This window comes from Kogia breviceps, chromosome 8, assembly GCF_026419965.1.
Source record: "Kogia breviceps isolate mKogBre1 chromosome 8, mKogBre1 haplotype 1, whole genome shotgun sequence".
NCBI lineage: Eukaryota > Metazoa > Chordata > Mammalia > Artiodactyla > Physeteridae > Kogia > Kogia breviceps.
The window spans coordinates 90,600,414-90,628,195 of NC_081317.1; the positions used below are offsets into that span (position 1 = coordinate 90,600,414).

At 51.6% G+C, this 27,782-nt stretch overlaps 1 protein-coding gene across 1 annotated transcript in view; it reads right to left on the minus strand.

Moving 5' to 3' along the window:
• Positions 1-6,864: 6,864 nt before the first annotated feature.
• The window catches only part of SHB (SH2 domain containing adaptor protein B), a 139,911-nt gene continuing 118,993 nt past the window's right edge, over positions 6,865-27,782 (minus strand). The window contains exon 6 of the mRNA XM_059073245.2: positions 6,865-10,912. Within this exon, the coding sequence (XP_058929228.1) occupies positions 10,729-10,912 (184 nt within the window). The 3' untranslated portion in view covers positions 6,865-10,728. The remainder of the gene's footprint in view (positions 10,913-27,782) is intronic.

Consider the following 27,782-nt stretch of genomic DNA (forward strand, 5'->3'; position numbering starts at 1 on the left):
TACAAATCATTAAAAAACCCTGTTTCTTTTCAGTCTCAGACAACTTGCACGTCTTGGACTTCACTGCACCCGGAGTTAGGAGGCCTAGGTCAAGTCATAGCCCTGACCCTTGCTGGGAGTGACCTCGGACAAGTCACTGGTCCCTGAGCCCCGGATCTCTGAAAAGTATCGCCGGCCTTGCATGCATCCTTTGGCCCTTGCAGGAATCACTGGGAATAATGATCTGACTCTAACTTATAAACTGGAAGGCACACAGATGTGAGGGGTTGAAGGAAACGGAAAGGTCAGCCTGGAGAGCAACAGCGAGGCTCCTCAGGAGGCTCATCAAATATGTGAAGTGTATGCTCTTTATTTGGGATTAGTCCAATAAGAAACTCCACTGAAGTGAAATACGGCATGGCTATAGGTGGGTGGCTCTCCCGGCCCACTTCCCCTGAGAGCACTTTGTAGATATTGACTCCAAAATTTTGTCTCATCTATTTGAGCTGGCCTGATTATCTGCTTCTGGGGATGTGAGAGATCATGCTACCTAATTTCAGCAAATGTTCTGCTGAGGTACCTACTGTGTGCCGTTGTGTTCTCTTCGGGGAACTTAGAGTCGAACGAAGGATATAAAAACAAAAACTCTGGAAATTCAGATGTATGAGGGGCCTTTCCCCTTAAGAGAGAACTAGGAATGGCTTCATAGGGGAGGAGGTGTTTGAACTGTGCCTTGGAAGATGAATGAGTGGAACTTGGACTAGCAGAGAAAGTCATAGCAGCAGGAGATAAGACTGTAAAAGTCAGGTGGTGGGGATTGATAGTGCAAATCTTGACTGTCAGATGCAGGCACCTGGCATCTAATTAGTGTGCAGAGATAGATTTGGGGCTCCACAGGATAATGACAAGGCCACGCAGTAGCTTGGAGTGTTTAAAATCGGGCAGCAGTTGGGGAAAGGCATTTATGTCAGAATTATGTTTGCCCTGTCTTGTGTGAACTCCTATTCAGATGTATTATTCGAAAAATAAATAAATCAGGCAGGCATCCAACATGTTCATAAGCATAAATAATTCATTTAAGATTAGAATAGAGAGGTTATTCTCCTGTGGTAAAACCCAAAGAAGAGGCAAAGATTGAAATTAAACACACAATTGGGGCACAACAGACTTGAAAGAGTAGGGGAATCCCAAGTTGACAGGCACACACATGTCTGGAGCTGAGCCAGTCCGTTTCTTTTATGCTGCAGGTCACAGCGCTGGCCTCTGCTCCTCCAGCTCTTCGTTCCTCATCAGAAACCTCCCAGGTCCTTAACTGGCTCTTGTTGGACATATGAATGTTGGAGATAAAAAAACCTCTATTTTTTGGGCTTCCCTGGTGGCGCAGTGGTTGAGAGTCCGCCTGCCAATGCAGGGGACACGGGTTCGTGCCTCAGTCTGGGAAGATCCCACATGCCGCAGAGCGGCTGGGCCCGTGAGCCATGGCCTCTGAGCCTGCGTGTCCAGAGCCTGTGCTCCGCAATGGGAGAGGCCACAACAGTGAGAGGCCTGCATACAGCAAAAAAAAAAAAAACAAAACCAAAAAACACCTCTATTTTTTGATTCAGGATTCATCATAAAGTTATCCTTTCATTTTTCTGTCCTCATCCACCCATTGTTTTATTCATTCTTCAGTCTCTTAAACTGTTTTCCATACCTCCAGCCTCCATATCAGCTGTCAGATAACATCCTCTAACTCAGTTTTGATCATCTCAGTCCTCAGCTTAAAAACTTCCACCGGTTCCCTCTTGCCTCTTCCACAAATCCAAACTCCTTAACTTGGCTCGCGGCTCTCAATGTCCTGGCTCCTCTACCTAATCTGTCCACCTCGTCTCCAGCTACATTCTGCGCTTCAGCCACGCACAGTCTCTCAATGTTTTGCAAATCCTTGTTTCTTAGACCTTTGCCCCCCTTCACCACTGACTCTCAGCAATCAAACATGTTACCCCTTCAAGGCCCTTTGCCTTCTCCCCTGAAAAGCATTCTCTGATTAACCTGGGCTAACTTGGTTGCTCTTGCCTTTGCCTTCCCATAGCACAAAGTTTGGGGCACCTCTAATATCTGTTTATGTTATAATCATTTGTGAAGGTGTCTCCCTTTCCTATTAGGGCAGAGCTATCTGAGTTGGTTCTGACCCTCCAGCTCAGGGCTTGGCAAAAAGGGTGTTTGCCCAAATAAAATGCTTGTGGAGAGGGTCTGGGTTCTTAGGAAAAGGGCCATGGGAATGTTGCTGTTGGATCTTTGCTTAAGCACCCTCTACTCCCCCTCCCCCTCCCACCAAAATGCTTTCTAGAAACTTGTCTAGTGCACTCAGGCTCCATGGGCCCTTATGTCCACAAAAACAGCTTTACGCAAGCTGTCATCGGTGGAGCCTTGTCTACCGTGAGTGGCTCTGCCCAGATAAGGTCACCAGCAGTCTTTCCCTAGCAGGGGGTCAGTGACCTTCCTTTCCCTTTTCAGCCACTACCCTTCACACCCCCAGGCTCCAGCCACAGGCCAGCCACTGCTGGTTCACGTCCCTGCTGCATTCTTTTACAATGTCCTCTGTGCCTCAAAGGCCCTGCCTGCTTCATGGCAAAGTCCTGTTCACCCTTCATTGCTCAGCTTACACAGAGGCTTCTTGCTGCTTTTCTTGACCTAACTACCTGACACAGAGCTGCCCCACAGTGCTATCCTTTGTGACTCGTATGCACTTTACAGATTGAAAAGCTAGATTCTAGCAGACCTACTATGAAGTCAAAATTTCCCGGGGAGAGGCCAGTTGGCCTCTCTTGCTCCAATACAAGCCTCAGGGAGTTCTTCTCAAACTCTTTGGGAAGCAACAGTTCTAAACTGATACCCTGACCCATAATAGTAACCTAAAGTTTGAAACCCAGGGACCTGCAGGGCTCAGGAATGTGTGCGTGAATAAGCCTGCAGCCCAGAGAGGAAACTGGGGTCTAGTCCTAAGGAGGAATGATCAGGGCTTGAAACAGACATATACCAAGTGCTGTGAGTGCGCAGAGAAGAGCGAAAATGCACTAGCTGCAATCAGGGAAGGCTACCTGGAAGAGGTGACCCATAAAGCATGACTAGGACTTAAAACAAGGTGGGCTCCAGAAGAAGCATGGGATGGGAAGAAGTGTGTAAGGAAGGAGACACCAGGTTTCTCATTCTCTCTGACCTCATTCCTGTTCCCCAACTTTGCTTTTGTCCCAGGCACACCTATGGGCAGAGCCTATGCCCCCTGGTAGCTCTCAGGGCTCAGAACAATTGCCGACCTCTGGGTGGGATCCTAGGACACTTTACTTGGTATCTAAGTGACACATACTTGTGAAATACAAACACATTTTTATCTAGCAAGGGCTGAGTCAATAAAACAACATCAAACATTTGCACAATAGTCTTTGGGCCTTCCAAGCAGTTACTTGATAGTTATTCCCTCTGGTTTACACATCATTTGTGTGCTCAGGGAAGTCCTGTGACCTGTTTGAGCTTAGTATGTATCGAGAGGTGAGGCTGGGACTGCACCACCTCCACCATTTTTGAGAACAGAAGCACTGTTGAGAACTGGTGCCTGGCACTTGGGGAAGGATCTGTGGATGGTGAGCTGCAGGGCAGTGGGGAGACTGGCCCTTTGCACCGGACTCTCTAATCATAAGGCACGTGAGGAGCTTGTTACCAACACAGGTTCCTGGTGCCCACCCAAGACCTACTGACTCAAAATCTCCCAGAAGGGCTTAGGAATTTGTAATTTACAAAAGGCCCACGTGAACTATATGACGAGGCAAAGGTAGGATGCACTGAACTAGACGTGGCATGTTGCAAGGTCAGCAGACCTGGGTTTGAATCCTAGAACCACCACTTCCTGGTTTTGTACCTGGGGCAAAGCTCTCCACCTCCCAGAGCCTCAATATCCCCACTTCAGAATGAGGATCCTTCCTGAGCCCACTTTCTGCAGCCCTGAGGGAGGCTTCCCCGATGGCAGACCCAGCACGACGGATGCTCATTCTCCTTCACATGGTGGGCATGGAGGGGGCAATGGAGGCTCAGGGAATATGTCACCCGAAGCTCTAAATGTCACCCATCTCTTTTGTTCTGGGAAGAAGGGACTCTGTAGTTCCCTCTCGATCCTGCTAACCTTTGGGCTGTGACTGTCCTCTGGGGTGTGAGGTACAGAGCAGGAACGCAGGGCCCCCACCACTAAAATGAACTAATGGTTTTCCCAGCAGCCACTTCACCTTCTAAGCCTCAGTTTCTCACCTGCTCTCATGGTGGGGGACTGGTGTGTGCACAATGTGTAGGGCACACACAGTAAGCCCTCTGTAAATGGGAACTTTTACCATTGTTAAATCATTTAACAAATACTTATTGAGCACCTGCTATGTGCCAGGAGCTCTCCTAGACCCCTGCTTATGTGGAGTCTACATCTAGTGGGTGGAGACAGACAAATAATGAACATGATATGTGTTTAATATTTAAACAGTAAAGACACTACATGGATTTGATGCTTAAACAATAAAGACAATAAATAGGTTTAATATTGAAATAAACAGATTGACAATTATTTAAATAGTAAACACAACAGCTGCTTATTATTTAAATAATATAGTATGTTAGCATTAATTTAAATAAATAAAGATGGGGCAGCAGAAGATGCATGGTAGGGGAATGGAGAGAGCCACTCTGGACTTCAGTCTGGAGAGGAAAAGGATCTTGAGCGCTTATCCTTCATGATGTTCAATAGAGCTGGGGCATTTTTAATTTGTAAAGTGGACTCCTCTTTCACCTCCTAAAATGCCCCAGCCTTCCTGGAACCCCAGACCCTCTTTCCTTTGAAATCCTGTGGCTGTAATGACCCCTGACTTTCCTATGAAAGCTCACCTTGTTCTCATCCTAGCTGACGTTGTCTGAAGTTTGACGAAAGCTCAGGCATGCGAAGGGCGTTCATCCAACGCTGCGTGTAATCTTTGCAATAACCCGTGAGGTCACTTCTCGTGCCATTTTACGGTGGAGGAAATGGAAGCTTTTTGCACATTGCCCACGTCACACAGCTGGAAAGGATGGAGTTAGGATATGAGCCTGGGCTTCAGTTTCTGACTGTGTAACAGGCCAAGTGACCTAAGAGCTGCCTTCCCCTCCCCCTGAGACTGGCTGCAATGATGAAGAGAACCACATGAGGGCGCCAGAACCACACTGGTGACATCCTGCCACCCAGTCAGATCATGGCCCCTTCAAAACTGTCCCCCAGAGCCAGAGGTGATACTAGTCACTGCAGGCTGGGATGCTCCCACTCAAGAGGGAGCAAGAGAGAAGGAACTGGTTCATAAACTCTGTCCTAGAAGAATCCCCACCCCTACCCCAGTCTTCCCAGAGCTGCTGCACTGGCCAGGGTAACCCTCTGAGCTGGCCACCCTCAAGCACCTGTGGTATGTGGAGATGGACTTGCTGTGTGTCTTTGAGCAACCTCCTCTCCCTCTCTGAACCTCAGTTTCTGGCCCACGCCGCTTGGTCTCTGTGCATAGATGAGAGAGGGCAGGTCGTCCACCACTTCCAGTCGACTAGTTGAGGAAGATGTTTCCTGTGCTCAACTTCCTGCTCCAGGTCACCAGCTCGTTCCAGGCCCTGTTTCATGCTCCATGTTTGTTAAATTGAACCAAAACGGAAATAAAAAACTCTCCCAAACATAAAAGTGACCACCAGAGACATTTTTCTCTTCTCTCTTCAGGAAATATTCCTGGTCACAGAGCACTGGCATTGGCCTGGTGGGCCCAGGAACAGGCCAGGGCTTTGCTGTCCCTTGAACAGGGAGCCCTGTGTGTGTGTGTGTGTGTGTGTGTGTGTGTGTGTGTGTGTGTGTGCTGTGGTGGGGGGCGTGCTCTGAGGGGCTTAGGAGTTGGAGGTGTGGATTCTGGGTCTTGGGGGTAGTGGGGGAGGAAGAGGCCCACTGGGGCACATCGGGCCACAACCTTGGGAGAGAGGGAGAGGCAGTGAGTTCCTCCAGGGCCGGGGGAGGGGATCGGCCTCCACTCCAGAGCAGGCTTCCAGGTGAGCCGGGAGTCCCTATTGGCTCCTCAGGTGCTGACCTGTGTGTGAGGAAGGGGCTTGGGCTGCAGACCCTCCTGCTCAGGCTGCATAAGGACACCATCATGATGATGGCATGAGGGCACACAACGGGAAACAGTGTGCCAGTCACGCCCTGCCTGCCGCTCTCCAGAAAACAGGCATCTCCTAGTCTTCAGGGAGACCAAAAATGGCTTCCTGCCACAAGGGGATGAACGCCCCTCCCCTTGCCCTGCTCTGTTCTACCTCCACCGGATGAAGCCTCGGAGGCCCAGAGACCTTGCCATCTCCTACCATGCAGGCTGTGCTACACCAGGCCTATCTGACTCTCTCCATCATCCCCCCACCTGTTACCTCTGCAGGGAACACCAGGCTTCCAGGCTCCCTACTCATCCGCCACGGCCCAACTGTTCCTCACCGCTGCAAGCAGATTCAACTCCCCCTCATCTGGGCCTCCACGGCCCCCATCTATTACATCACGTGTAGTTGCCTGTTTGTTTTTCCACCACACTGGAAACTTCCTGAGGGTAGGGGTTGGGTCCTATTCTCCTCTTTATCCACCAGGCCCAAGGAGGGGTAGGCACTCAACAAATGTTTGCTGAACAAATTAATTTGTTTCCATTTAACAAGCTCACTAGGGCTCTAGCTTCCTCCTAATTAGGAAGCAGGAAGGTTCCTTCTTTTTGTAAGATCCACCTTTGGGGGATGATGGCAGAACTTCAGCTTCTGCGAGAAGGTGGCAATCAAACTAGATCTTGGGGCACACGTTTGCATTTTAAGGAAATAAAACATGCGTGCTCAGTGAGGTACATTTAAACAAGACACTTGTATATTAAAAGCTTCACATTAAATATACATTATACAACTTATCGCACAGAGTTATTGTATCAGTAGATCTTTACAGGACACTTTTTCGCAGTAGGTGGCAGTCCCAAGGCTCCTGGCAGTGACACAACAGCCCTGAGGAGAGGGGAGGGGCCGGGGGCTGTCAGTGCCTAGAGGGTACCTGAGTGGGCATCTGGGGGGTACTGGAAGGTGCTCCTCCATCTACAGCCCTGGGCTGTGCTGGCTCCACCGGCCAACTTGCCCCATTTGTCTTTGCTGGTAACCGATTCTGGAAGGTAGAGACAGACATGGCAGTTTGCTGGATGACCATCTGATACAGCCAGGACCCTTCATGAGCATTGATGGGCTAACTCCAAATGCCAGCCTGCCCTGTCTGCCCACTTCTGCACGCACTGTCCCTGGGGTCTGTGAGAGCACATGATAAGCCTGGTTGTCTGTCCCTGCTGGGCCCTTGGTCAAGTGAGAGAGAGCACTTCCCTGAAGCCGGCCAGAGCTCGGTGTTCCAAATATTAAAAAGGCAATCTCTGGGTCCTAGAACGTGCGTTCTAGGCCTTGGCAGAGCATCTGCCAAGGGCTCCACCTGTTGATGCCAGGCCCTTGCTGGAAGTTACATCATGATTCCCCTCTGCTCACCCACTGGCCACTGAGGGGCACCAGCTTGGAGCTGCCCTGGGAGGGGAGGCACAGCTCAGCTGGGATTGGCTGAGCTTCCTGCAGAGGAGCCTTTTCACCATTTTCTTTAGAAAGAGGTGCTCCGTGAGCCTCTCTCCTGACAGGCAGGTGGGCCATCTTTCCCCACAAAGCCTCCTTTCTTTCTGGGCTGTCATCTTGTTCTGGGGCGGGCGGGGCACTGCCCCAAAGGCCCTGACTCCTCAGCGCTCAAGGACATTACTGCTGAAGTGGTCGGGGCATTATGGTCAATAATGAAGCCAGCGACGGAGGGAAAGAAAGGGGAACAAACCCCGACAGTCCTGTGGCTCTGAGCAACGCAGCCTGTTAGGAGCTAGAGGTTGTGTTCTGAAACAAAATGCTGAGGCGGGATATTGTGTGGCAGGGAGCTTTCTTTTTTTCCCCTCAAAGAAATCCAGCTCATTTTTTCCCCCATTAATTGGCAGCAGATGAAAAAAAAAAAAAAAAAGCCAAAACAAAACCCAAACCAACGCCAGTAACCTGAATGTGAGTGTTTCTGAAAGGGAAAAGCTGTTTCAATTGTTAGATGTCCAAGAAAACATGAATACACGCCGACAGAGGAAATGGTCACAATTAGAGGAAGAAGAGGGAGAGGTTCATAAAATTAAGGAAAAAAATTCCTTTTAGCAGCTCCCATCCTGTAAGCTGGCTCCTCTGCCGGCCTCAGTCCCAAGGGGGAGCTGGTGGTTGGGCGTCCCGGGGAAACTTCAGGAAGACGAAGGCAGGGGAAGGAGGGAGGGCCCAGGAATCCCTTAAAAGAGAAAAGGCAAGACCAGAGGGCGAAGCAGCCTCGGTTTCCTCAGACCACAGGCAGAGCCTCTTCTGAGGAGAGGTCTGCTCTGAAGACTGTCCACTGAGAAGGGTTGTGGGCTCCTGCACTGCCCCACCTGCGGCCTCAGGAAGGGCCCTGTGGGAATCTGCACTTGCTGGAGGACGAGGCACTAATGCAAAATCCACCCCACCCCCGGCTCCATGGGCTGCCTTCCTCATCCCCAACCTCTAAGTGGATCCTTGGGATCCAGTCTCCTTTGGCACCTCTGTTTGGATAAATGCCAACTCCTCGCTCATCTTCTCACTCACCAGAAAAATACATAAAAAAAGAGCAAAGCATGAATCATTCCAGGTACTCCTGCCTTAAAGGATGTTTTGGAAAACACAAAGCAGGTAAAAGGTCAGGATTGAGGCTTTGGAGACTAGACCCAGGCCACAGGAAACGAGGCAACCACGAGGTGGACGGACCTGTTGGGATCCACGGGTGGGAGGGTCTCAGGCTGCCCGGACTGAGACAAGGACTCGGGAGGCTGACCCAAGAGTTGGACTGGGCAGGAAGCAGATGCCAAGGAAACAGCTTTGGCCACAACCCACTAAAATCCACAGCAGCCACCTAAAGGGGCACGGATTCTAGTCCTGCCCTGTGCTGGCTTGACAGGTGGCCAGGGCAAGTCCTCTCTCCTCGCTGGGCCTCTGTCTCTAATGTGAACGGTGAGTCTGAAGCATCGCGGAAGGCCTGGCAGTGCTGGTGATGTTCAAACTCGGTTCAGCCCCCTCCTGCTGGGGACGATGGTCACTGAACTTCCATTGTGCTCAGACCACTGGCAGGCAGACTGACGTGTGCTTGGCGAAGGCGCTGACACTTGTGCTCTCTCTGGATCCCTTGCACCTCCTTCAGTGGATGGAAGCCATGCCTTTCATGCTGCTGGGTGGGATTCTTCTATTTCTTCCACTGCATTTAACATGCATGGTGCGGTGGTAGGTGGGTGGGAGGTAAAGGAAGGGGAACTGAGTAACAGCAATCTCACTGAGGGTCTGCTCTATGTGAGCAAGACCCCTGCTCCTGTCAAGGGCAGGGGCTAGATAGGGGTGGAGTGTGGGAGTGTGTGTACAGGTGTTCTTATCTGTGTGGAGGCAGTGCGGACGACCAGGAGCTCCGGCTCCATGTCCCCTGAGAGGTCAGGATTCGCCTTCTCCCAGGAGCGGGGTGGCAGCAAGGCCATGTAGAGCCAAAGCACTGGCTCTAGAGCGTCCTCTGCTTATGGGCTGTGTTAACTTGGACAAGGTACTTTCCCTCTCTGAGCTTCCTTTGCCCCACATGTTAAATGCCTCACAGGGTAGCAGTGACCCCAGTTAATGGGGAGAGCCCTTTATGCACTGCTGGGTGCCGTGCACCTGAGGGGTTAACACAGACCTGCCATCGCTGCATTGCTGTAGGCAGATGGGGGAACATGGGTGCTGAGTCAACATTTGAGGCTACCATTGCTGGAGCCTGAATGCCCCTTCCTGCAGCTTGACTCTCAGGGGGCAAAGCGAATCCCTGCGGCTGCCTCAGCCCTGAGCTGGGGACTCTGCCTCCTTCCCGCGTGCCCAGAGGGGACACACCTTGCTCTGGGGACGAAACCCGCAGGTAAGCACTGCCCCCCCCCGCTCCAGAGACCCGCTGCAGTATATTAAAAAAAGGGATAAGAATATATATTAAATGACTATTTTATTTACACACCCTATTCATAAATAATTGAATCCTTTTTTTGACTGCACAATGATTCCTTGGAGATCTCCTAATGATTACACTGAATGACTAAAAGTGGATTAGTGGGCTTACATCTGTGTGTGGCCATGTTCTCCCACGTATGTGCTCACACTCGCACACACACGCTGACACGCACACACCAGAGGGGAGGCGGGATTCCCGGGGCCTTCAGGGCTCTCAAAGCACCAGCGTTTGGCTCCCAGCACCAGTGGGGCCCTGGTGGGAAAACTGCACCCGGTACACAGGTGTGAATTCCTGACGGCTGGAGAACAAAGAGCCGCAACCCCGGGAGCTCCCGCCCCGCCCCTCGGAGCTGCTCTCCTTTGTTCATCCTGGAAGGCATCTCTTTGGATTTGCAAATATTTTAATTCACAGAAACTCGAAGAAGGGTTGGGGGGTGGGGGCTGAGGTGGCGGGCTGGCCGTCCCTCAGTCTTTATCCAGGCCTCTTCCAGCCCCCGTGAGTGGCAACAGCATTCTAGAGACATGCAGTGGTGTGCTAGTACCATACACACGACACAAACTGGACACGGCTGGCAACAGCGGCCGGGCGGGTCGGCGGGGGCCACCGGCTCCTCCATGTCTGGGCCCCGTCACAGGGCAGGGAGGGGCTCACAGGGTCCGCACAGCCACAGGGTAGAGGAGGGACAAGTGCTCGGCCCCTTTGATGGGCAGCTTTCTGGTGGTGTAGTAGTGTATGACTTCTGGGACACTGTCGAATGGTGGGCTGTTCTGACCCAGGACGTATTTCTCTTTGGTTTTGGCCAGTTTCATGTGCATGAAGCCCTGGTTGCTCCTGTGAACAAAGCGCAGAGATTATTAAGATGTGTAGAATGACGAAGGCCCAAGATCAATCAGGAAAGCAATTCCCAGAGAGCTACTCACTTTTGCTCTGAACCGAGGTGTGTCATGAATTCACACTCATTATCCGAGAGAACTCTCCCTCTTGGCCATATTCCTGCTAAGGTGTGAAGATTCCTTGCTGCCCGGGACAGAAGAGATCCCAGGCAAGAAGCAGCCTTGAGCTGCACCTCTCCCAGCCAGGAACAGAGCCCAGGACCGGCCAAAATGCGGCTGCACCTAAGAGCCCCCTCAATCTCAGCAGCAGACAGGGAACCAGCGGCAAACACAGCTGCAGGAGAGTCTTTCAACCTCGGGAGCTTTGAGGGACTTCCTCAGGAAAACAAAGAAACCCCCAAACTTGGCCCCTCTTCCTATTACTGATGCAGATGAGAATTTAAGCCTTGCCTGGCAGGCACAATGTTTAAGTCCCCAATGCCCTGACAAGTAGGCAGGACAGGGGTCATCACCCCCAGTTTACAGATTAGGAAACAGAGTGTGGTAGGATGACAGGCGAGCTGTTTTCCAAAAACTGATGCTCTCTCTTCAGTAGTATGGAACTGCCAAGCCAGGGACTACATTTCCCAGCCTCCCTTGTAGCCACTGTAGTCACGTGACTAGTTTAAGCCAATAGAATCTGGGGAGAATGTGTGCTCCCCGTCTTTTGTCCCAACGCAGGCACTCTCCTGCCTGTGCTTCCTCTCTCTGCTCAGTAAACCCTGCCTGCCTCCTTCTCCAAGGCCCAGGTGGAGTGTTTCCTCCGCCAGGAAGTCTTCCAGGTTCCCACTGGCAGAGCTCCTTCCTTCTTCCAGCTGCACCGAGGATATAACGCCTCCATCAGCACTTGCCTTCCTGAACTGTGATTAGTTATCCATCTTCTCAATTCCCCTGAGAGCTCCAGAGGAGTGTGCAGGCTCTGTGCCCACCATGCTCAACATCCTCTGAAGTGCGTAGTGGGTGGGTTCCTCGGAGATCAGAGCAGAGCCCTATGTCTGTGACCCTCACAGCCTGCCAGCTGCACCAGCATGCTGGGTGGGGTGTTGTTTCCACCTGATCCTAGCAGACCTCTCCCACCTCCCACCCAGGACTCTGGCCCCATCGGGTCACCACTAACCCCTCCGTCAACCTGCCTGTGCTCAGGCTGCCCTTTCCCTGCTCACTCAGCTTGCAAGATTTAGCCACCACACTTGTGGATGCTTGGTTTCAAAAGCACAGTCCAAATTTACTGAGGGTGTGTCACTGAGTGAGAAAGCTGGGGCTCTGACCTCCTGCGCCTTCTCCAGAGCCCATCCTTGGGCACTGATAACTTGTGAGCAGCCCTAGAGGCCCGGCTCCTAGGAGACCAGGACCACCCTAGGCAAGGCCGAGAGCTCCGTGTGGACACAGGTTTGCAGTCTGTAGCCCTTCTGAGCTTTGATTCTTCTTGCTTCAGCTGTTCCCACATCTCTTCCATCCAGGACCGGGTTCCCCATGCTTACCGGTGCCTGCTCTATTAATGCGTCAATTTGGACTCCAGGACCATTTTCAACTGGGCAGAGCAAATGCTTAATGAAGTGCAGGCACTGAGCAATACATCTGCTCATAATAACATATTTAGAGATGTCACCCTTAGCTTAAAGGAAATCGTTCGGAGAGCAATTATGTTTCAAGAGAGAATAATTCCTGTAAAGAACTGAAATTTAAATCAAGATTTTTTAAGGCTGACAATGTTCTAATTACAGAGCCTGTGGCAAGTTCTGCTCCTCAGTGAAAGGTCATTTCATTGGAGAATTGCCTTGTCACATCTGAGAAGCAGGAGGCACACTTGCTTAAGCCGTTAGAAAGGAACTGGTGTGTGCCTTAAGTGAAAAAACATGCAACTCCCTCTGAGTGAAGACTCCGCTACCTGCTACCCACATCCATGGAGAGATGGCAAATCTGTGCTGCCCTGGAAAGGGCTGTAATTGCTTGAATGCTGAGCTGAAATTGTGTGGCTAAGAAAACGGGGGACAGTTAAAAAGCTTTGCACTCTTAGAGGCCACGTGCTCAGCTTTGCCTGGAGAAGGGGTGTGTATGGGAGACAGCAGAGCTGGAGCTGCAGGTGAGTGACATGGGCGGGTGTGTGTGGCCTTGGACATGTCACGCCCTCTGTGTGGGGTGATATTTTAGGCTTTATGTACCACAGTCTACAGCTGGGGCTGCAAAGCGCAGGATGTGTTAGATCACAGCAACCAGTTGTGAGCTGGTCTGAATGCCAAAGCTCTGATGGCACTGCAGGTACGAAGTTGCAGGGGGAGCTGATTTAATTTCTAAGGAGATTAAAGAAAATAACTCATATGTGTTGATGGGATATTTTCATACCAGTTGTTCTTAAAATATTCAGTGAGGGAAGTGGGCAGAGATGGTGGTAACAGAGGACAGAGCCAGAGACAGAAGCTGAAGCTCCTCTGTTCCCAGGCCGAGGGCTTGCGAGGTCACCAGATATTAGGAACTCCACACTAACGCCTCCACTTCAACAGACACAGGCAGCCGCTGGTACCTTCCTGCAGTCCCTCCTGACTCTCCAGGCCCACTGTTTGTTCTTCTGACTGTCATATTTCAGTACACACTAGTTTATAACCCTGAGCTGGGCTGTACTGAGGGGACAGGCAGTTACAAAGTTCGGAGCCCAAGGCAGAGAACTCAGGCCCGTGACCCCTGAGTCCAGGGCCTGACCATTCCCGGCAGAGGGAGAGCTGGCCCTCACCCTGCAGCCCAGGCAGGAACGGCCCTTCCCTCTGGGCTCACGCACTGCACCCTCTGGTTCTCTGGACCTGAGGCTCTCCTTGGGCTGTACTGGGCTCATTCCCTGCCCCCACTGGATCCATGGGGAGACTAACTGGATGGCCTCTGAGGGTGCTTCTGGGTCTAAGGTCCTGGATTCCATGTGTATGAGCATAATCTGCTGCCCACGTGGTGAGGGCTTCCTGCAGGAAGGGGTCGAGGCAGCCTCATGCCCCACCCCCCTCCACTGCTGCCCACGGCCTCCAGTGCCGCTGTCACGGGGTACTGGCCCGGATGGCCCTCAGGCTGATGTGTCCTTGGCACTTCCTTTGAGCCAGGCCATGTGCTAAGCACTGAGACTCAGATGGGAGGTGGCTGACCCGGGGTCACACAACAATCAGCAGTGGCGATGCTGCTTCCTTCCCTGGTGGGCCTTTCCCAGAGCCCATACTCCTGACCTCAGCTCTGTCCAGCTCCAGGAGAGAGCCCTACTTAGCCCCCAACACTCCATGTGAGGCCAGGCGCGTGGTGGGTGAGAGGCATCAGAGCCTGAGCAAGTGACTCCTTGACTCCAAGCCTCAGTCCCCAAGAGACCCACCCTGCAGGGCTGATGATACATCAGAGCAGCACGGGGGCTAGCAGTGAAAGGCCATCCTGGGGATCGGGGACAGTGTGTCCTGACCAGCAGAGCCCCCAGCCATGGAGGGACCATCACACGGAGTTGGTGGGCCCTGCGAGGTAAGCAGGCTTTCTTTCTGAGATAATCTATCAAACCCGGACTTATGCAAAGGTCAGGCAGAGCCTTGTCAACACATAGCTACGGGGTGTGCGGCAGTGATATACCCTGATCGGTCACAAGGTCCCCACGAGTGAGGTGCTGCCTAACAAAAGTCGAAGATTTAAAAACAGCTGCCAGGGATGGCTTTAAAGACTCCCAACTCGGGGGCTTCCCTGGTGGTGCAGTGGTTAAGAATCCGCCTGCCAATGCAGGGGACACGGGTTACAGCCCTGGTCCAGGAAGATCCCACATGTCGCAGAGCAACTAAGCCCCTGCGCCACAACTACTGAGCCTGCGCTCTAGAGCCCGCGAGCCACAACTACTGAGCCCGCGTGCTGCAACTACAGAAGCCCGTGCACCTAGAGCCCGTGCTCTGCAACAAGAGAAGCCACCGCAAAGAGAAGCCCGCGCACCGCAACAAAGAGTACCCCCTGCTTGCCACAACCAGAGAAAGCCTGCACGCAGCAACGAAGATCCAATGCAGCCAAAATAAATAAATAAATTTATATATATATATATATATATATATATATATATAAGACTCCCAACTCTACTTAGAAGACGACATCCAGCACAAGAAGAGAAAAGATTAAATTTTCCAGGGAGAAGAGAGGGTGCATCAGATAACCAGCATGCCCAGGGATGCTGTGGTGCTCTGGACGCTGCTTTTGGAGCAAGAAGCAACCTGGGAACCATCTCGTTTCACCCTCTTGGGGTGCCCTGGAGGAAACAGGTCAGAGAGAGCAGCACTCTGGCTCAAGGCACACAGCAAGGTCGGCTGTGGTTATGGCAAGAACCTGGGGCCCACGCGGCCAGGGCCAGGTGGGTCGGGTCCCAGGCCACCTCCCATCATCGCTTCTGAGAAGGCATGGGTCCCCAGGGAGCTCAGATAGGCCGCCGCCTGCCAAGCTCCTGTGTCAGCCCCGTCTCTTTTGATAGGACATCTTGCAAGAGCTAAGTCACAATTAGGGGTGTCTCCAGTGGGTGACCTGACTAATGAGTCTTATAAGGCTGGTAGAGGCTGGGGATGCTGGGGCTGTCAGGGCGTTCAAATGGCTCATTATCATCACAAAAAGCACCTCCTCATCACCAGGATTATCAAACGTGCCTGGCGCGCTGGGTCTAATAACAGACCCCACCTTGTCTCATAATCATGGGCTTTAATAAAACATCACTCAGCCTGCAGCTGCTGGCCCGAACAGGGTGCGAGGCCTCACCTCTTGCTTTTAGACCTAATTGCTTGATGCATATTTCATGAAGAATCTTGGGTAATAGTTATGTTAAATCGCTTCTTTTCGTGATGAAGTGACTTAAAAATACTTGCATATAATATTTATGCAGGAGAAGGCAAGGAAATTGCCCTTTGGGACTAGCATGTAGGACCTGGTTACAGGAAACCACACACAAAAGTGATCTCTGGTTTACCTCTACTGAAAGGTGGTTGCGGAGCTGCTCTCTTCACTGAGATGCCCCAGAACACTGTCCCTCAGCTCGAAACCGCCCAGGACTCCCCACTGCCACTGCAGAATGAATGCTCGAACCCCACTGTGCACCAGGCACTGAGCTGAGCCACTGTTACATGTTACCTCATTTAAGCCCACAGCAGGGTTGATAAGTTGCTTTGTGTGACTACCGTTGTTTACAGATGGGGAAACTGAGGCTGAAGGCGGTTGTGTGTCTCGTCCTGTGGGACACGGCGGGACCAGGATTTCACTGTGTCTGTCTGACTTTGAAGCCTGTGGTAAGCATTCAGGGCCCTGACACTACCACTGCAGCCTCATCTTCCCCTGCTCAGCCACCCAACCAGACGGATCCAGGTGTCCAGGTCCTTGCAGCTCTGTGAGCTCCTGAGGTCAGGAACTCTTGTTCACTGGGACGTTTCTCAGCAGGTCTGGCCTTATTCCCCTTTGGGCCCTCAGCACATGCCTGGCACATAGCCGACCACGCCGTTCATCTGTCCATCCATCCACCCAGCAGCTATCTAGGGAGCGTCTATCTTGAGCCAAGGAAATGAGGCCCCGTGCATCCTCCCCTCTGGACTGTAAGCTCCAGAGGGCAGGCTGGTGACGACTCCACCAGGTCCCCAAGTGTGGTCCAGCCAGGGTAGAAGCTGTCTCTTTCAAGGCCAGACACAGTGGCTGCTTTGCCTGGTCAGCATTGGTCCCAGGAGGAGCCAGCTTAGTGAGGGGCAGAGCCATGGGGAGAACCTAGAGGGTCACCTCTGCGGGGGGTACAAAGGTACCTGCCTCTCAATTTGGAAAGAGAAGTCTCACTTGAGGGAAGCCACAAGCCACAGAGAAGAATGGGTCAAACCTTTTCCTTTCCATGGGATTCTACCAGAAATCACTGTGGGTACAGAGCCAGCCAGTGCCCCTGCCCAGGCCTAAATAAACAGAATGAATGTGACACAAGTTCCCTCCTAAAACCACGTCTTCCTGAGGGCCCGGGCCCGCCCCACTCTGGGGCCCAGCAGATCTCAAAGTGGCTGTATCTCTTCCTCTTCTTGTGGGTTATTTTAATTAAAAAGTTGAATCTTACACTGTGCAAAGATTCCTGAGGCCAGATCAGTTAAGAGAAGAGGAAGGATGAAATTGGGCATCTGAATCCCTCAACAATTGGTTGCAGGATGATTCTCAGGGGAGGGAGGTGTCACTTGCTCTCCATGAGCATGACAACAGCAACAGCATTCACCCTCAGAGCCCTCGGAGCAGAGGTCTTGTGATCAGCGTGGAGAGGGCATGAGACCAGCCCATCAGGTCCTTCTGACCCCACAAGTGTGCACCCAAGTCAGGGTGGAGATGGACACGGACGTTTGTATCGAATTAACTGGGCATAGGTGTGTTCTAGGCCCGGCTCTAATGCTGATCTGCTGTGACCTTGGGTGAGGGAGCATCCCAAGGGAGCCAGCCTGGAGGGTGACCATGACAAGATACCTCCTGCCTCCATGGCCACCTAGGGGCCTACAAATCAGGTACTTCCTGCCATAACCCCGCCCCCTGCTCGGCAACGCTGCCTCTGCAAGCAGATGGCTCTGATTCAGGACGTCTGCTCTTTGACCTCCTGGGAGATGGGATATTTCGCTGGCTAAGTGTCTACAGAGAAACTCCTCGCCATATCTGTGAAACAAGGCACTCCAGAAACACTCATGAGTGCCTGCAGAGAAGCATGTTCTGAGGAGAGCCCTGGGCCTGCTGTGGGAAAAAAATACCCAGATCTCAAGTGATGGGGGCCTTCAGAGGAAAGGTACCTGGTTGATATCTCTTGAGGATGTCAGGCTGGCATCTGCACATGCTGTGAACTACCAGCACAGGGCCTGGGAGCCTGGCAGAACAAACGTGTACAATGTGATGGCCACCGCTGCCGTGGGTCTGTGACTGGACTAACCTGTGGCTTCACAAAGATGCTGGGAGGGCTGGCATTATCTGCAAGACACCCACTGCACACACGAGAACACCAAGGGCCAGAGGGAAAAGCAACCTGCCTGAGTCACAGCGAAAGGACGCCAGGGCTTTCTGAGCCAGGGGACCAGGACGTGAGTCCTTCTAGCTGTGTGTCGGGGTTCTCCAATTGTGCAATGCATGGGGTGAGGGGCAAGGAGGCCCTTTCCAGCTGAGATGTTCTAGGGGTTGAGGAGCTGTGGGAAGGCGCTTATGAGGTCACATGCCACCCACTGCCTTCCGAAATAGCCTTCAGGGGGACAAGCCAAAGACACATGCGCCAAGTTATGGTGAACAAACATCCAAACGTGAACACTGCTGAGCCAGACAACTTGATTTACAACCAAATAATTAGACTTTCAATAAGCGCACTGGCAGTGATAAGCCTCCCCAGGAAGCCTGGGCATTTCTCAAGCTCTAAGTTGGCAGCTCAGGGAGAGAGCCTTCAGTAAATCACGATGAAAAGCCATCTCCAGGCAGAAGGAGAGCTGCCAGATGCATCTCACGGCAAACATGCAGAGGCATAAGGCTTGTTTTGTGCCACGCAAAGCAGCATAGGTCAAAATGAACTGATCTGGGGCAATTTTCTCAGGAGTAGACTAACAAAGTGTCAGGCAGGAGGATTTTAATGATCCAGACTGACAGCTGAGGGAGTGAGCCTCCCATCACTGGGGGTGTGTAAGTGGGAGGGTAATGATGCATGGGGGTAGGCTGGGTGACTTTTGCAGTCTCTCTGGTCAGTGTTCCTAGCAGTCCTCAGGCTCCAGCAAGTGCACATGAAAACTGCAAGGGGAGAGGTGGAGGCAGGGGGAGGGGTGACATGAAATGTTTCAGAGCTTTAGGAAGGGGAAAGAGGAATCTTCCAGGAACACAAAGACCCTTCTGTGTTTGAAGCACATGGGGCTGATGGTGGTGGCTTAACTGGAGTCAGATGCCCGGGTTCAAACTCTGATCCCACTGATGTCATTGGCTAGGCAGGTCCCCTCTCCCTGGGTCTCAGCATCCCCATCTGGAAAAGGTAGAGGGGGTTCCTCCAGTGCTGAAGTTTTCAAGCTAATGAGAGACATCACAGTGGTGTGGAGGGTGTGCCAGCCTCGGCCAGGAGCACTAAGACAGGTCAGGACGGCTATCCTCATGCAGGTACAGGGAATCCCCGGGCTTGAGGACAGCACAGTGGCAAAAGCAAGATTTCTTAACATCTGTGCCAACGGGATGGACAGAATGCATTCAGGCCTGGGGTGGGGTAGAGGGGGGTTTCCTTCTACTAGGACAAGCCTCTCTCCACCCATACTCTTCTTGGAGCACTGGTCCTCAACTGGGGCGAGTTTACCTCCCTCCTGGAGGAATCTGACAATGTCTGGAGACAGGGGAGCTGCTGGCATCTACAGGTGGAGGTCTGCATGGGACATGCTGCATAGGACAACCCCACAACATAGAATAATTCAGCCCCAAATTTCAACAGTGGCAACTCACTAGTCCCCCATGCCTCAAATCCTTCATCTGTGAAATGCGAGTAACAAAGAGTCCACCCTCACAGTAGTTGTGAGGGAGAAGTGAGAATGCCTGTGTGAAGGAAGCATGAACACCTGATAAAGGTTAGTCATCTGGCTCCTTATTTAAGGGCTGAAGACACAACACAGAATTTGCCAAAGGGCTGCAAAGGGCTCCAGGCTGTTTCCAAGGACCAACTCCCACTTCACCACCAACCAGCCGGTGCAGGGGGAACTCACGGTACCTGAAGGAAAGTCCAGAACAGGGACTGGGCAAAGGCAGCCATAAGGGTAAGCACCAGCTGCCATGGAGAGGACTTTGAGGGGCACAGGGGCTTTTATAGGCAAAAGGGGAGCTGGAAACCTGGGGTTGAGCCAGGTGAGGCTGGAGAGTGAGATGAGGGGAGCACTCCGGGATGAGGAAAGCAAGACGAGGGCAAAGGGACCACCGCCTGCAGACCCAGGGGGACCCAGACCTGGGTCTGAGTCCCCTTTTGCCACTCTGAGCTGTGCCTCTCTCTGAGCCTCAGTTTCCTCATCTGTGGGATGGAGTTTTCACTGCCCACTCATAAGAACCATCCTGAGGTCCGAGCTGGATGATGCATGAGCAAGTTTGGCAGGTGCTAAGGCTAGGGGTTCTGACATGGCTTTGTTCCCACCTGCACTGCAGGAGCCTGAGTAGAAGTTGCTGCCCATCTGGTTTGCCTTGCTGGCTCCGTGCTACCGGGGCTGAGCACTGAGCGTACTCAGTGCTCATCCTCCAGCTGGGCAGCCTGCCTGGCTGGGGTGGGAGGCCTGGGCTCTGGCCCTAGCTCTGTAGCTGGGGGACTATGGGCATGGTGTTTACGACCCTGAGATCAAGTTTCTCAAACATGGAGTGGTATTTCACAACACTCTCAAAAGCAAACTGTTACACAGCAGGGTCCACATGAAAACAGAATGGGAATGATGAGGAAAGAGGCTTCTCTGCTTAAAAAATACTGGTCTATGGCAGTATTGTGTGTATTGCTCTGTATCCAACATTTCTGAGATAGACAAGACACCAAGCAGAGGCTTTTGAGACCATGTGTTTCCCTGCTCTTATTTTACAGATGACATTAAGGCCCAGAGAGGAGTGGAGGTTTGCTCCCATTCTCCAGTGAATCCAGAATGTGCCCCTTCCCCCCACCCGCCCCTGTGCCATTAGCTGTAGGGGATTCTTGGGCAATACCCATAGCCTCTGTACGCTCAGAGCAGGCAGCAATGCCTGTGACAAGGTGGAAGGTGGAGGTGGACGTGCAGGGAGGGGGAAGAAGGCAGCAATCCCCCCACACCCCAATTCTCATCCTTGTCCTTAAAGCACAGTTCTTACCCTCACTATCCTCCAGACCCAACTCCTTTCCTGGCTGGGGCGTCCCTTGCTAACTGACCAACTGATTCATTAGCACAGCAAAGAAGGGGACTCGCCCACAAAGCACCTGATCCAACTCACAGTGTTACTGAAACGAGTAAAGAAGGAAAAATCCAGGAGGGCCTTTAAAAACTGAAAGCTAAAACGGACCTACCCGCTCAGTGGTCCTGCCTCTAACCTGAGGGTCCGTTCTTCCTCCCTGGAATTTCAAAGGCACACAGTTGACTCTAAGCCACCCAGACACCCTGGCCAAGGGCCTTTTGCACATCATGTGAATGATGGTGATGGTGGTTTTCAGTGGAAAAGCTCCCAACAGTCCTTGGGGATCTGGGCCTCAGTTTCTTCATCTGTGAAATGGGGAGGACTTTATGATATTCCTTAAAGTCACTGAAAGCAAGTGAAAAGAGATCTGAACTGGATGTCAGGGACCTGGTCACAGCCCTGGCTCCTGTCCTCTTGGGCCTCAGTTTCCCCATCTATCTATACAACAAAGGGAGAGAACTAGGTGACCACTGAGGTCGCACAAACTGCTAAACCTTTGAAACTTAGCACATAGGTGCTCACACCACGCAATGAAGAAGGAATGACTATTCAGATATGAAACAAAAGGACTGACCTTCATTACAGACATCCCAGAGTTTCAGGGTTGGAAGAGGAGTGCAGGTTTCCCAAATATAGAGTTTCTTCAAATGTGCCCCAGAATGCCTACATCAAAGTCCCTGGGGATTTGCTAAGCCTGGGACTCCCTGGGCCTCTCTGGAACCTGAATCAGCTTTTAATATGCTCTTCAAGAGAGTCCGATTCACATTCAAGCTTGAAAACCACCATTCTAATACTATCTGATGATGCAAAGTCCACATTCACATCTCATGTTCAGCTTTTGTGGCTTACCCCCAGTGTTGGGGAGCTTACTCCTTACAGGTACAACCTTTTCCAACCTTTGATGGCTCTGACCATGAGAAAGTCCTTCTACGTTCTGAGCTGAAATGTGACTTAGCACATTCCAGCAGGCCACAGCTGCTCTGCCTGCCCTGGGAAGGCCCCCCTGGAGAGCGGAATACAGAAGCAGGCACAGACCTGAGGCTGCTCCTCTCCAGCTGTCCTCTCTCATCCTGGTCCCCCCTGCTGCTCACAATCTCTCATACACATGCTGGCCTGCAACTGGACAGTGTCCCCAATGGGTATGTCCCGCTTGGCCATTAGCCCTGCTGTCTGGACATGACTCCATCACCATGTGGGCACCCTGAGCCTTCGCTGAACTCCTTTCTGGTGTCTTCTGACCTCCAGAGTCCACCTCTGTCTTCCTCCTCCTCCCCATCCCAAGGGACAGGATCTCACTGGCATGCGAGTGTCAGTGGGTGCAGACAACATGCACCTCTTGACCAAACCAAAAGGGGTACCAGTCCAAGAACATTAAGAAGCAAAAGCCCCGCTGGCTGTGGCCACACTTGGAAGGTCTGCAAATATAATTCTGCAAGGTCACTGCCAGCCCTTAGTAATCTGGGCTCCGGAGGGCGAATCCTCTCATGTTGGGCATTCATTCTGGCAGCTTCTTGACAACCTCTGTCCACAGGGTGGAGAGTTTTCTCAAAATTAAATCTCCGGCTCTTTGCTCCCTAATGAAATTGATTTCTGCCTTGATACACAACAAAGCTTTCATTTTATTATTTGGCTAGGGTTTGACCACATTAATTACAGTTTTTTTCAGCATGGCTGCAGGTAATTGAGTTCCCGAAAGTTACTTACTATTGGAACTGATTGCTTTTTAAAAGCACAACTTCCACAAAAGTAAAACAGTCAACCCTCGTTTAATCACAGAAGATTTTTAGGGGGTAAGACTGGAACAATTGAGGACAGGAAAAAGTATTTTTCTAGCCTGAAAATCTGAACTCAAAGCGGGATTATGCTCCCATTTGGAGACCGTGAATCTGAAAGGTGGGTGTGCCCAGCACACACCACCTCATGCATTTGCCACCTCAGTGGTTTCATCATCACTTGTGTCAGAACTCATATACTGCCCCAAGTTTTTAATCATTGTTACTGGCACAATTCTACCTGCCTCAGAGGATACGCTGCAGAAGCCACCAGGTACCAGGGACTGCAAAGTGCCTGCCCGGCACCGTGTAAATGCAATTTTCCCTGGGATGCTGTGTTCAGCCAGGGTGGGGCACACACCTTTAGTGTCAGGTGGAAATGAGGGGCGTGTGGCTACTCTTTGACAAGTTGGGGGGTGGGAAGGAATTGTGGAAAAGATAAAGGACCAGAGATGCAGAAGCTGTGGGGAGACAGAGAGAGAGCTGACTAGGACTTCAGAGTTTACAAGGCACATCTCTGTCCACAATATTATTAGTCACCTGGGCCACAGGGGGCTTATATGGAGGGGGCAGTTGAAAAGTCGGCACCACAGGCAGTTAGCACCACAGGGAGAGGGGACACTGCAGAGACCTCTCCTCTAATACCAAAACTAATCATCCTTCTACCTTTCTGTTATTTCCCAATACATTATTATCGTCCTAGGCCCTGCTCACATGCCACCTCCTCCAGGAAGCCTTCTGAGATGCCCCCAGTGAGACTCACTTTCTTCCTCCCTTACTTATTCTCGGCTACACCTCCATCCATCACAGCAGTCACCTATTCTTGTCCCTGTGCCTGGACTACAAGCTTAGACTCTGATGTGCCTCTGTCTCCCCATCCAGTCAAAGGCCTGGTGCCTAGCAGGAACACAGCAGTGACACCGACACTGCTGAACTGTTGCCCCTGCCCTGAAAGTCTGTGCTGAGAATGTGACAAGTTGGTCCTCAAGCCGCCAAGGGCCGTGAGCAGCGTGTAGATTTTCAAAAGGAAAATAGAAAAAAAAAAAAAAAAAAGTTCTAATTAAAGCATTTCTAATAAGCCAGCTTTGCCAAAACCAACTGTTTCTGATATTCCTCCTAGGTAAAGCAATCCTTTAAAAAAAAACGTATTAAAAGTGGCAGAAAGCACCCTCAGCTGGAAGGAGGATGGCAGCTGCTCACTGGGGGAGGGCTGCCCAGAAAAAGGCAGGGTTTTTTTTGAATTTAATTTAATTTATTTTTTTATACAGCGGGTTCTTATTAGTTACCTATTTTATACATATTAGTGTATATATGTCAATCCTGATCTCCCAATTCATCCTACCACCACCGCCACCACCACCCCCGCCACTTTCCCCCCTTGGTGTCCATATGTTTGTTCTCTACATCTGTGTCGCTATTTCTGCCCTGCAAACGGGTTCATCTGTACCATTTTTCTAGGTTCCACATATATGCGTTAATATACGATATTTGTTTTTCTCTTTCTGACTTACTTCACTCTGTATGATAGTTTCTAGATCCATCCACGTCTCTACAAATGACCCAATTTCGTTCAGAAAAGGGCAGGTTCAAGGCACAAAACGGAAGTGTGTGTGCACGTGTGAGTGTGACACACCCACACTCATACACAGCAAAATATCATTTTTATAGCTTTAGCATGTGAACTGTGGGAGCAAAGACGAGAGCTATAAAATCTGACATCTGATTTTATAAATCTGCCGCAAATACCATGAACGTTTATGGAGAAAATGGGAGAGAAAATATAGTGTTATGGGCTCAGAAGGGTAATAACCCTGGGATGGGAGTCGACACGTATGGGCTCCGCCAGCAACTCGCTGCGGGACCTTGGGAAGGTCCTTTTCCCTTCCTGTGCCTGTTTCTCTCATCCGAAAGCCAGGGTCTTGACCTGGATGATTCAAGATCCTTCTGGCCGCAAGGCCCTGAAGGTATGGGGAACAGGAAAACTTGGGATTTTACTGAATGAAGCTGGTTGCTTCAAGCCCTGCCAAATGCCCCTGGGCGGGGGCTGATCGCATTTCCTCCGTGTGTGGGAGGGGCCTCTGTGTTATTTACCTAGCTGTTAGCAAAGTGAGACCCCCCCAATACTCCCCCGGGGGAAAGCACAAGGCTCTAAATAACACCACCTGCATTCATACAGACACTCAGGGTTTACAAAGAGCTTTCCCTCCTGCTGTGTCCCTGAGCCTGGAGGCTGAGGCTCAGAGACAGGAAATAACTCGCTGGGTGACCCTCATGGCTGGTGGAAGCAGTGGGATTCAGGCCCCGGTCCTCTGGTCCCTGACTGCATCTTTCTCCATGTTGCTGTATCTGCTGATGGCAGATACAAGGTCTGTATCTGTCACCATGGCCTGTCCTTGCAGCACCCCACATGCCCTCCCAATCAAGCCATTCCCAGGTGGCTTTTGCAAAAATATTATTAAATAAGTCCTATTAACAAGATGTTAGAAATGTGATTGGAAAGAAATATTTTTCTCATTTGAAGAGACCACCCAGTGCCTCAGAAAGGAAGCTGTCCCAGGGCACGAGAGGCTTCCTTGCAACAGTTGGAACGCCTCCCACAGCAGGCGAGCCTTACGGGGAGATTTATGGGGGCTGATATGAGATAATTAAAAACCAGCTGGAAATGTAATCAGGGTGGCTCTGACTCTGGAGGGGACCAGGGAGCTCCCGGGGGAGCAAAGGGCAATGCCGTGTGCTTGGCTGGGAGGGGAGATGCAGCAAGTCAGGAAGGGAAAACCCAGCCCATCAGCAGGCACGCTGGGCACTGCCAGGCTGGTGGGTGCCCTGGACAATGGGTTGGCAGTGTGAGTGCGGGCACCCCTTGCCTCTGGTTTTGGGCAGCTGAGTTAGGACGAGTTTCCTGGGTTTTTCAAAACCATTCCAGGTCCATGTTGTAGCTGGTGGTGCCACCACTCACCTGGCTGTTCAGAAATCTGGATGAGGCCCCTGACTTCTCGCTCTTTCTCACCCTCTTCAATTCTACCAGGACACGCACTGCCCTAGTCCTTCGCTGAGCTGTTGCAGCCTCCTCAGCAGCCAGCGCTTCACCCCCATCTGCCTTCCAGACACCTCCACAGTCAGAGGGGGTTTCTGAAAACCTCCGTCTCTGAAGTTCACTGTTTTCATTTAGTCTCCTGCACGGGGCATTTGAGGAGCTCCTAATTGCACCACTTCCTTTAAACCTTTTAGAAGGAGAAAACAGGTCGCACACTGATTGCACAGAAAGTTCATTTTCCCTCCATCAGTCCTGAAAGGATGTGAAATCCTGTGTAGTGAGAGCAAAGATGCAGACGGCCCCTCTCCCCTGCCTGCCCTTTGTCTCAGGCCGATGCAAATGCTGCCAGAAAATAGGGCCTGGATGAGAAGCCGAGAGGCAGACAAGCTTCTTCCTCTCTCTGGTCTCAGTTTCTCCACCTGTACAGGGCATTGGGCCAGGTGATGTAAAAGGTCTCTTTCTGTTCCCTAAATCCCAAGATTTCTGCTCAAGTGTACTTAATGTATGAGAGCTACTGTCCTGGACCAGGTTCTGGTTCTTGTAATCGACTCATAATGTCTGAAGATGTGGAGGGAGAGATAAAGGGTCAGCAAGACAGTGAGGGGGATAGAAAGGAATGCCTGTTGAAGTGGTCATCATCTTCAGGTACTGATCAAGAACTGGGAGATCAGAGAGGTTAAGTGACTTACCCAAGGTCACACAGCCAGAACGAGGACAGCCTGGATTTGACTCTAGCCCTGTGATTTGAGTCTCAGTCATAACAGTGCAGGATTTTCTCAAGTTGCAGCCTGCATAAATTCTAAAATCCCACCACCATAAAGGGGAGTAGATGCGGGCTTGGACAGATCCAGACAATTCTCAAGGCTCTGGACCACACCAAGCTCTTTCCTCAAAAACCCATGGCTCTCCAAAGTCTGTAACAAAGACAGTGGGCTACCACTCACTTAATGCCTTCTGGGCACATGCCAAGCACTTCACATATATCATCTCTTCAGGAATACCTCTGTAAAACCCATTTTATAGATGAGGAAATTGAGGCTCAGAGATGTAAAACCCATTTTATAGATGAGGAAATTGAGGCTCAGAGATGTTAAGTCCCTTTGTCCAAGACCACCCTGCTAGTAAGTGGTAGAGCTGGGGTTCAAGAGCCCAATCCAGACTGATCCCATGTCTTCTGCTGCACAGAGCTGCCTCTATCCTGGGGATATGGGGAGGAGTTCGTGATGGGATATACTGAAAACTGTGGATTGGAAAGTAGGCAGCTTCTCTCCTCCTGGGCTACTGTTTCCTCAGAACGGGCAGCTCCTTACCCTACCCATCCCCAACTGCCTCAACCCTCCTCACTTCCCAAGGCCCACGTCAAAACCCCTCCTCACTCCACCCCTTCCTGCCATCACTGTCTTCCTGGAGTCAGTCAGCTACCCCTGTGCCGGTCTGCCTGATCCCCACCTCTCTTTCTTCTGTACTCCCCCTCCTCCAGCCCTCACACCCACCTGGCAGCTCAGAGAGGTGCAGAGTCACAGGAGCAGGCAGCCAGGAACCCAGGGCCCTGGTCAGCAGAGCTGGGCAGTGCCCCGGGCGGCACACATCTGCCCTTCTTGAAGCTTTGCCCTCAGGGGCAGGCTGGGGAGGAGAGCAAGTGGTGGTGATGGAGTCCTACATCCTGGAGTAGGAGGTCATGCTGGGCAGGGAACCCAACAACGGCTGGGGAGGTTCTACTGTGGTCTGGGGGACCACCCTGGGGGCTTGGCCATGGGAGCAGCCCCCATGGAGCTGAGAGGCTGGAGCCTCAGATGTCGACCTGACAAGGGGTGCTCAGACGGCAGAGGGAAATGAAGTCCGTGCTCCCTGCCGATGATCAAGGGCGAGCAGCCTTTCCTCATCCCCCGCCCCTCCCCGCCCCACAAACCTTTATTATTTCTTGCTCCTGGCTGTCAGCAGCAACAAACTAAGATTAATCACTGGCCCGCCTGCCTAAACCCAGACATGCCTACTGTTTGAAAACTCTCTCCTCTACTATATAAATCAACCAGGGGAGAGAAGAAAGAAAAACAACTCTAACAGAAATGTGCCCCCAGCGCCCCTGGAACGCAGCCCATCAGCTCCTGTGGCCCCGCTATGCTCACCACCCTCCCAGGAAG